This window comes from Dipodomys ordii, unplaced genomic scaffold (genome assembly GCF_000151885.1).
Source record: "Dipodomys ordii isolate 6190 unplaced genomic scaffold, Dord_2.0 Scaffold101, whole genome shotgun sequence".
NCBI classification, from domain to species: domain Eukaryota; kingdom Metazoa; phylum Chordata; class Mammalia; order Rodentia; family Heteromyidae; genus Dipodomys; species Dipodomys ordii.
In genome coordinates, this window is record NW_012267317.1 from 2,626,833 (window position 1) to 2,637,389 (window position 10,557).

The 10,557-nt window shown below is 46.0% G+C and overlaps 1 protein-coding gene across 1 annotated transcript in view; it reads right to left on the reverse strand.

Moving 5' to 3' along the window:
- Positions 1–295: 295 nt before the first annotated feature.
- The window catches only part of Actr3b (ARP3 actin-related protein 3 homolog B (yeast)), a 35,182-nt gene continuing 24,920 nt past the window's right edge, over positions 296–10,557 (reverse strand). The window contains exons 7-9 of the mRNA XM_013027258.1: positions 2,986–3,111; positions 2,274–2,357; positions 296–1,116 (exon numbers count right to left, since the gene is read on the reverse strand). Of these exons, the coding sequence (XP_012882712.1) occupies positions 1,021–1,116; positions 2,274–2,357; positions 2,986–3,111 (306 nt within the window). The 3' untranslated portion in view covers positions 296–1,020. The remainder of the gene's footprint in view (positions 1,117–2,273; positions 2,358–2,985; positions 3,112–10,557) is intronic.

A 10,557-nucleotide genomic window follows, 5' to 3' on the forward strand; every position in this document is an offset into this window, starting at 1 on the left:
TGGGTTCAATTCCTCAATACCACATAAGCAAAAAGCCCGAAGTGGCGCTGTGGCTCAAGTGGTAGAGCACTAGCCTTGAGCTGAAGAGCTGAGGGGCAGCGCCCAGGCCCAGAGTTCAGGCCCCACGACCGGACCCAAAAAAATAAAAAAAATAAAAAAAAATAATGAAAGCAAAAAAGGCTAGAAGTGTGGCTCACATGGTAGGGCATACACCTAGCAAGCGAAAGGTCCTGAGCTCAACCCCAGTACCATAAAGAAAACAATATGTAAAGAGACCAAAAGAGCACCACACTCATCAGGAAGAAATTTACAAAGATTCTAACTGCTTTTATTACACCAGTGCAAGTTAGCATTTCATACAGCACTCACCAACATCAAACCATCATCTTCTATAAAATAGTTCAGACAGCTCAAACAAAAAAAAAAAAAGAGACACATTATCTATAATAATCTCATACAATACCGTTTAGTGTTCAGATTTTTGTCACTCTAATAAAGTACAATTTCCTAGCAAACATGTGGCAAAAAGTTTGCTGTTTTATTTTGTTTGCCTATATACACATCAGAACATGCCTCACAAAGAAAACTCGATTACAGCACTCCATCACATCAACATCTACCCAGGCTTAGTGTCAGCCAGCTGTACCAATACCATAATATACAAAATGATAGGAAATATAAACATCCATTTGTACTTCAAGTTTATAACATTTTATTTACAAAAATAGGCTGGGAGGATGAGCGCTCCCACCCACATCTGCCCTGGGGTGAACTATTTTGGGTCTTTTTTTCCCCTAACGATTCACGAAGTGGTATTTGGACTCCTTCGACTTATTTGTGAATGAGAAGCTGGAGGGGGAGATGGGCAGGAGGTGGGCACAGCACAGCCGCAAGTAGACATGGCTTTACAGGAAGGCTGCGCTGACCCCATGCAATGGGCACCGTGCTCAGGGGGCACAGAGCCACACTCGTCTGGGCTCTGAAGGACACTTGTTCCCAGCACAACACTGCTGAGTGACACTACGACATGACTCCAAAGACAGGGTTGTGGCGGCAGATGCTGGGGCCATACTCTTCATAGTCCCTCTTGGTGTGACAGACCTGGAAGAACTCCGGCTGGGGAGGCAGAGGCAGACAGAAACAGAAGCACTCAGAGGAAACATGAAATCAACTGCTAGGGGGGAGAGACTGTCCCCACCCAGACCCCACCCTGTCCTCCACACCACCGGAATAGGGCATTGACCTCTCTGATGTACCAAACAGGAGTTTATTTCATTTTAAAAAAGAAATGTAAACCAGGTGCTGGTGGCTCATGCCTGAAATCCTAGCTACTCAGGAGGCTGAGATCTGAAGATTGCAGTTTCTAGCCAGCCTAGGCAAGAAAGTCTGTGAGATTCAATTTTTTTTTTTTTTTTGGTCAGTCGTGGGGCTTGAACTCTGGGCTTGGGCGCTGTCCCTGTGCTCTTCAGCTCAAGGCAAGTGCTCTACCTCTTGAGCCACAGCGCCACTTCCGGTTTTCTAGTGGTTTATTGGCGATAAGAGTCTCACGGACTTTCCTGCCCAGGCTGGCTTTGAACGGTATCCTCAGATCTCAACCTCCTCCTGAGTAGCTAGGATTTCAGGCGTGAGCCACTGGCCCCCAGCTGCCCGGCTGCCCATGAGATTCTTATCTCCAATTGATCACAGAAAAGACTGGAAGTAGCGTTGTGGCTCAAGTGGTAGAGCGCTACCTTGAGCTGAAGAGCTGAGGGACAGTGCCCAAACCCAGAGTTCAAGCCCCACGACCGACCAAAAAAGAAAAAAAAAAAAACCCTTAAGAAATATTCTATGTGACTTATGAACTATAACCCCTCTGTACATCACCTTTATAATGAGAATAGAAAAAAATTTTTAAAAGAAATGTACTCAGACTGCATTTTAGGACCAAATAGGCGCTGACCCTAAATTAAGAATGAATTAGCTATGCACAGATTTGAGTGATAAAAGCGGTAATTATTGGAGAAGTCTCTGGGATTAATGACTATTCAGGGTTCTTAAATTACTTTTGGATTTCACTTACCTATGGTTAGGGTTACACCTAATTAGCAAGGATACTTATGAGTTACCTGTGCAATTTAAGTGATTGTTAAGTGATTCTATGGGATGGAATTAAATGTGTGTCTGTTTAAAGCCACACAAGCAGAACAAGCACTATTAACTTTCATGGACAATGTTTATCTAAACTCAGCAGAAAATGCAAAAATAAAAACAGAATCAGCTAGAAAGGGACTTACAGTTGAGGCAAGCATGGAACCTCCAAACCACACGGCATAGCGCTGCATATGATGTGTGATCACCTGAACCTCCACAGGCTTTGGCTGGAAAACAGAGCAATTCTAGTCCGAGCAATTAATCCCTTCTACTGACAGCCCTCATTGACAATACAAAGGCTTTCTTTCATGCCTCCCTCCCCTCCACCTTAAGGGTATAGGCCCTTCCTCGCCCTCAGTCAAGTTGCCCTGCAGTGGCACCAACCACTCTCCAGCATTCTAGATGAGGGACAGAGCAAACCTGGCCAGCAGAGGTCATTTATTTACTGTGAATACAGCTCCAAGCCTCTAACCCAACCTCATGACCACAGGAATCTGACTGTGTAACACTAAAAGAACTGTCCTTTCCCACAGACAGTCAGTGGGCCTGTGTCATTCCCACTTCCCTTCCCAAAGCCAATCATGGTGAGAAGCCCTTCGACAATTCGTTGGAGGAACACACTGAATCTCCCCACTCCTGGGGATATAACAGTTTGGTCTCATGGCCCCTGGTCACAGCATGCCTTGTCCCTTACAACCCAGAAGATGACAGGCACATGCACTGGGACAGCATGACACCGGCGCTGCAGCACAGGGGTGGTCGGGAACAAGCCAGGAGCAGACCTTAGCGGTGCACACCATGGTTACTGGATGCTGCCTCCTGAGAGCTGACCCAGGCCGGGACCCAACCTCCTACCTTGATCCTGCCGCCACTGAGCTCCTCACTCAGCTTCAGCCTGGCATCCACCACTCTCTTTAGATCTCTCTGCAGTCGACGTCCAAAATCCCTGAACATTGTTGAGCCTCCCGAAAGAACGACATTCTACAAAACAGAAGTGGAGGGTAGCCTTGGCCCAAGGTGGTCTCACAACAGAATTCTCATATCCAGCCATCCAGCCACTGTGTGATTGACTGAAGTAGCTAATGCAATAGAAAAGTGCAGGCTCTGTCATTTTTCTTCAGTGACCACGGAGTGAAACCAAAACCACTGCCCCCACCACTCCCCTGGGCTGGGCAGCGCCCTTACGAAGTTGATCAAAAGCCTAAACACACTGAGCAAGCTGCAACAGACAGACCAAACTAGCATGAACCTTCAACATGTTTTGCCTTAATAATTACCGGAATAAAGCCTTTACCCCAAATGCCTGGAGAAATATTTTCAGACAAGCCACGCCTCTGCCTGCCTCACCTGGAACATTTCTGCCATGTGGCCACTCGAATGACATTAAATCACCCACTAGATGCTGAAGAACGCTGCATTCTCGCAGGCTACTGGAGCCATTTAAAACAATGAAAATCTGCAACCGTTGGTAGCTCACACCTGTAATCCTACTCAGGAGGCTGAGAGTTGAGAAACAAGGTTCAAAGCCAGGACAGGCAGGAAAATTCATGAGACTCTTATCTCCAATAAACGACCAGAAAACCAGAAGTGGCACTGTGGCTCAAAGTGGTAGAGCGCTAGCCTTGAGCTGAAGAGCTGAGGGACAACACCCAGGCCCAGAGTTCAAGCCCCACGACTGACCAAAGAAAAAAAAAAAAAAAGACATCATTCTCATTCTAACAGCAAAAGCCATCTGAGAAAAACAATGTAAAAATCACTCTCCAAGGAGCTGAGGAGCCTCCTCTGCAGTCCTCAAGCCCTGAACATGCCTACCTTTCCAGAAGTCTTGAGGGTCTGCAGCCCTGCGTGCAGTCTTCACCCTCCCAGGCAGCAAGCCCCCACCAGTCTATGGGGAAGGAGGGATCACAAGGGAGCAGAGAGAATACTTGGCTCCCCTGGGAGCATAAGCTATAGATCCAGGATTTGGGGAAAGGCCCAGCCTGTGCACTGCTGCCCTCAGGAAAGACACACTGGGCTGGACACAAGGACCCTCCCCAAGGGCTCCTGCAACAGCTGTGCAGGCCTCAGCCCCAGATGCAGGACTAGGCAGGAGTAGCAAGGAAGGAGTAGGGCCATCAGAAGCCACCAGAGATCTGAGAACCCTACAACAAGCCCTGCCTGCTCCAGTCACTGAGCTGAAGGGGACTGTCATGGGCTAAAGCTCTCAAGAGTCCGGTGCCAGGGGAAACAACCACTAACAAGTGGTTAGCAGTGGTCTCATCCAATTTTTTCCTTTAAAGGAGACCTGGGCTTGGCCTTCAGGAGGGGCTAGTTCTGAGACGAACCTTCCTGGCCTCTATGGCAGGGAGGATTCTGGAAGCTGGAACCTGACTGGTCCCTTGGAGTTTCCCTCAGCTAGTCCAAGAAGCCATGATGGACAGGACTAGCCCTCTAAGCGGCTCCTCCCACCCAGCGCCTACCTGGCAACAGATAGCTTCAACGCACCTGCTGAAGGCTCTCCACTACTAGAAGTGCCTGTCAGTCCTCCTTCATACACTCTCCTAGTCCTTAAAGCTCCAAATGCAGGTGCGTGAGAGAATATAGGCTGCTGCCAATCTCTTTCCTGGAAACGGGGTCTTCTGGTACCCATGTTACCCAGACACCATGGACCTCTGAGCATCTGCTTCTACTGATGGACTAAATGTAAGTCTAGGTCCTCCACGCCCATATCCTGTCTCCAGATCGACACGATGAATGACCACTGCTGTCCTCTGTCACCATGTGGGAAAATGATTTAGAAACCACATGAAATTGCCAGAGCCCAGGGAGGCCAAGGGACCATCAGGCAGACACTCAGTTCAGGAGTGGCCCTACTAACGATGTCACCCAACAGTGAGGGCGGCTGGGACAAGACCCTGCCCTGACAATCTCATGGCTACATTAGTATCAAACTGTAAACCACTGTTGCTGTTCCAATCTTGTCATTTCATCCACTAATATGCCTTTATTTTCCCCCTCTGCAGTCCATCATCCAGTCAGGTTTTATAATTACTTGTCATGTCTCGGCAATGGGAACGTGGCTTTGTGGTAAAGTGCTTGCTTAGCATACATGAGGCCCTGGGTTCAATTCCTCAGTACCACAAAAACAAAAGTAAAATAAAAAACCTAAAAACTTGAAAAGGACATTTAAATAAAGAAGTTATACATTTTAAAATAGTAACTCACTGTCATATGAAAAAAATACCCATTGGTACACTTCCAAAGCAAGGCAGGATCTTGAGCTACCTTCAAAGGTAAGACACATGAGACTCATGTTCCTAGTGTATTCTCACAATCATAAAGGCAACACCACATACATGTAGTCAAATAACTTCAGACTAAATCGCCAAGGGGCTTCACTAGGGAAAGACAGTCTTCCAGCAAATGATGCTAGAATAATAGGTATCCATGGGAGACAAATGGACCTTCCACTTATTACTTTCTTTCACATACACAAATTAACTCAAAATGGGCATGGTAAATAAGTTTACACATTAAAAGCTACAGATTTTCTAAAACTATTTAAAACTTCATGACTAGAGGATAGGCAGAAATGTCTTATATACTACATAAAAAACATGAATCATATCGAAGAAAAAACTAGTAAATTGGACTTCATAAAACAAACATTTCCTTTCTCCAAAATATATTAACTAGAAGAGCACTGGTGGCTCATATCTGTAATCCTAACACTAAGGAGGCTGAGGTCTGAGGATCTCTGCTAGAAAATAGCCCAGGCAAACAATTTGAGACTCTGATCTCAGCGTAGCCAATAAAAACAAAGCTGGAGCACCAGCCTTAAGCGAAAAACTAAGTACAGGTCCTTTTTTGTACTAACACAAAAGAAAAAAAAACTAAGAAAATGAAAAGATAAGTCACAGACTATTTGTCATATATACATCTGACAAAAGACTTGTACCTAGAATTTATGAGGCATAAACAATGGCAAAATCAAACAGGTTATCTTACTAGTAGCTCACGCCTATAATCCTAGTTACTCAGGAGGCTGAGCTCTGAGGATCAAAATCTGAAATCAATTCAGGCAGTCAAAACTGAGAGACTCGAATCTTCAATAAACCAGTAAAAGCTAGTGTGAAGGAGTAGGTCGTTTGGAAAATGACCATGCATACACAATAAATGACTGATAATATTGGTAACTGGAGTCATAGGAACATGCTGCACTATCTACCAAACTTTCAGAAAAAAATGGAGTTCTAACTCAGAACAAATGGAGTTCTTAAACATTATTGATGGGGGTAAATGGCATAACCACTTTGAGCAAAGTTGCACCGTTGTTACAAAATTTACCATACTCTTAATCATTTGACAGAGCCATTTTACCCCTAGGTATTTACCCAAGAATAATAAAACTTACCCACATAGCCTTTGGATATACATCCACATTTCCAAAACACTTTTTTTGGTTGATGTTTTTGTTTTTAAATAAGTATTTTATTGTGAAAATACAGAGGGGTCACAATTACATGGGCAAGGCAACGTGTGCATTTCCTATCAAGCATTGTTGCCTCCTCCTTTTTTCCCCTTCCCATCCCTTCTCATCTCCTCCCCCCCCCATCTCTCCCCTCATCACCTTCCCACCCCACTTTGTTGTTGCCAAAACACTTTTTTTTTAATTATCAGAAACTAGAAACAAAAAAAAATGGCATCAGCAAGAAAACAGATAATCTGTGCAATGTCCATACTCTGAAATGGTACTCCCTCAATGAAAGGAAGTGAACTCTGACAGACAACTCAATGCACTAGCTGGGTAAAAGAAGCCAGAAACCAAGGGTTCACATTGTCTGATCCCATCTATACAAAACATGAAGCTGAATCCCATCTCCAGAGGCAGGAAACAGACCGGTACTCTCCAGTGCTAGGGGAAGGAGGGCACTGGCAGGACGGGGCTGCTGGCAGTGGTGAGATGGGTAATACATTTCAACATCCAACACAGCCTTCTGTAGAAGGCTGAGGCCATGTCCTACACCCTAACCCTATGTTGTCTGTCAACTTTCTAAACTGTTCACATAGGCTGACTGAATGATATGCTTAAATTGTATCTCAAAGATGAACTCTGAACAAAGGTAACAACTGTGCTGAGGGTCCGTGACAAGAAGGAAGCCCTCCCTCATGAGGGCTTACGCATTGTCAACTGTCCATGATCTCTAACCTCATTTTCTTAATACACTGCACCTCTATGTGGAAGCAAGATCAAAACAAACACCCTGATTTGTGTCACATATTTAACCTCAGAGTTGCTATGGCTTTGTGTGCCCAAATGTCAATATCAACAGATCAAGGAGCGTTGCTGGAAGAAGCAGCCTTCACATGAATGTTCTTATCCTTATCCTGTACTAACTCTCCAGCCTGGTTCTCTGTCATCCCACCTCCCTTCCAGCTCTGCCCCAGGAGTGAATCTCCTCTTCCACACTGGAGGAAAGTGAGGGTGTCAGTGCCCTGGGCAGGTCACTGCTCTATCCAGGGCTTCTCAACCCTGGTCCCTTGGGCAGGGACTCTAGCCGCTGTCCATGCAGTACACACAGTGGGCCCTAGGGCCTGGAAGAGCACAAAGCTTGGCTGGGTCCTCTGCACATCAGAAGTAGGCAGGAGAAACATACAAATATTTACTGATCATAATGCATACTACACCAAGTCGGGCTGGAAGAAATTGCTTTGCCTGACAGAAATATGAAGTAAGAGCAAGGAAACAAGTAGAAAACAACTTTAAAAAGATTAAGAAACACTGACTTAGCCAGGTGACAGTGGCTCAGGCCTATAATCCTAGCTGCTCAGAAGGCAGAGATCTGGAGGATGGTAATTCTAAACCAATCTAGGCAGAAAAGGTCATTCAACTCGATCTCTAAAATAACCAGCAAAAAGCATGACTGGAGGCATAGCTTAAGTGGCAGACCGCCAGCCTAAATATAGCACAAAGCTCTGAATTCAAACACCAGTAGGGAAGAAGGAGAGAAGGGAAAGGGGAGAAAGGTAAGGAGTGAGGCCTAAAGTCCTGCTCCTGACAACATAACACAGTCCTCCACAGGTGGCCCTCGGCCTGTGTCTGACTCCACTGGTGCCAAGCAGACAAGTCCAAAAGTGGCTGACATCCTCCATCACTCAGGACTTCTAGACCTGAAGCAAGTGGTAGGTATTTCTTTCTTCTCTGGGCTTCAATAACCTCCACTGTACAGTAACATTACTAGAGAACTTGTGAGGAAACTCTACAAGGTGCTGCCGAGGCAGCCCTGGTCCAGGGTCCCATTCCACAACATGAACCAGCAGGCCCAATGTCAGAGCTCTCCTGAGTTCCCATTTCACCTCATCATCCACCCACAGAAGGGTAGAGCACCCACTATCACCCCTTCCTGTGCCCCACCACTGTACACAGAGTACAGTGAGCTGGGCCTCCAAGCATCTGTAGGGTGAATGAAGGACATCATCTCTACTCTCTAGAGTCCATGGGAGCACACCACCATCCACCATCAAATGCTCCAAGGCAGCCAAAGGTGCCCTGCTGAATCTCAAGTCAGACAATGCTATTTCTTTCCCATTTCTCCCAGGACATCTTCTCAAGACCTCTCCCTGTTCTGGCAACGCCCTATGAACAGACTTCAAAACCGCACTGTGAGCCTCTCCCTGTGTGACCCTGCCCCATGAGACATCCCTACCACTCTGCTCCTGGAAGCCAGTCTAGGTAAAACAACTTCCCACCTAACAGAGCAAAGCACAGTCTGCTTTAAACACCTGTACACCCAAAACAAGTTGCAAAAGGAGTATCCGTACTTGTTAAAAGTCTTTAAAGGAACAGGACAATTATTGGGGGGGGAGAGGGGTCTTGCTATACGTAGTCCAGGCTGGCCTTTAAACTTACTATGGAGTCCAGGCTGGCTTCAAACTTGTGGTCCTCCCGCGTCTGCCTCCCAAGTGCTGGGATTACGGGCGTGCACCACCACGCCTGGCTGAAAAGGAACAAGTTTTTACCTTTCATCATGAGGCACATAACAATATAGTCAAAATTTTAAGGTTATAATGCCAAAAACAAGGGAAAGCCTCGTCTCAATATTTAGCTATAAAAGCACCCTTTCCCGCTCATCCCTATCCAAATTTTTACTTCTGCCCTCTGAACTCTCTCCTGCCAGCACTCTGTTCCTGATACTTGAAAACAAGAAATAAATCACACCCAACTCCACCCAAAGCCCCTTAGCCAACGCTACAGGGGCAGGGACGTTTTTTACCAACACTGGCTGACCCCCAGAGGAAAATGCCTGGTTAGCCTGAAGCCTGTCAGACATCAGGATATTCCCAAGAAGGAGGGAGAAGGGTAGGGAGATAACACGCTCCTCCAGCTTGCATTCCCGCCTTCTCAACCTAACTATACAGCTAGCTTGCACAGAAATAAGACCAACTTCCTAACTAGTCTTCTATGGGCATTAACATGTTGCCACAACTTGCTGCTTAGTCAGAGCTATTCAAATCTAGTCACTTGCTCTGGTTTATTACTGGTATGCCTTTGTGCCATCAGAGTGGGAAGGGAGGGGAAAATGAAAAAAGTTTTAAAGATAAGCTAATGAACTTACCAGTAGTATATTCTATCTCATCTCAAAGTAAAGCAACAGCGCTTACTTAACAACTCTATACCCAGAAGGATGACCATATAGCCTCTTAACCAATTTCCCTGGAGTCTAAGGCAGTCTTTTAAAAATGATGCCATGGCCGGGCTCTAATGGCTGCTGCCGACAGCTCAGAGCTGAACGGCAGGCTGAGGTAGGAAGGACTACAGCTGGAGCCTGAGCAGGAAAACTTATGAGCCCCTCCCAATCTCTGGGCTCAGTGACACATGCCTGTCATCCCAAACTATGTGGGAAGATGAGATCAACCAAAAAGTCCACAAGACTCCTTCTGTATGAAGCCAGTCTGAAGTAAAATGATCACAGCCCAGGCAAGAGAACCCTATCTCAAAAGAACCTAAGACGGAAGTGGTTCTGTGAGCACTGGCCTTGAGTTGAAAGAGCTCAGGGACAGCGCCCAGGCCTAGAGTTCAGGCCCTACGACTGACAACAACAACAAAAAGAAGCTAAGATCTGAGGATCAAGGTTCAAAGCCAGCCTGGACAGGATTATTGGTGAAACTCTTATCCCATTAACCAGCAAAAAGCCAGAGTGGAAGTATAGCTCAAGTAATAAAACATCATCCTTGAGAAAATAGCCAAGCAAGAGTTGAAGCCCTGATTTCAAGCCCTGGTAGCAACACAAAAAATAATACTAGGGGCTGGGAAGGTGGCTCAGTGGTAGAGCGCTTGCCTTGCATGCATGAGGCCCTGGGTTCAATTCCCCAGTACCACATAAGCAAAAAGAAAAAAAGCCAGAAGTGGTGCTGTGGCTCAAGTGGTAGAGCGCTAGCCTTGAGCTG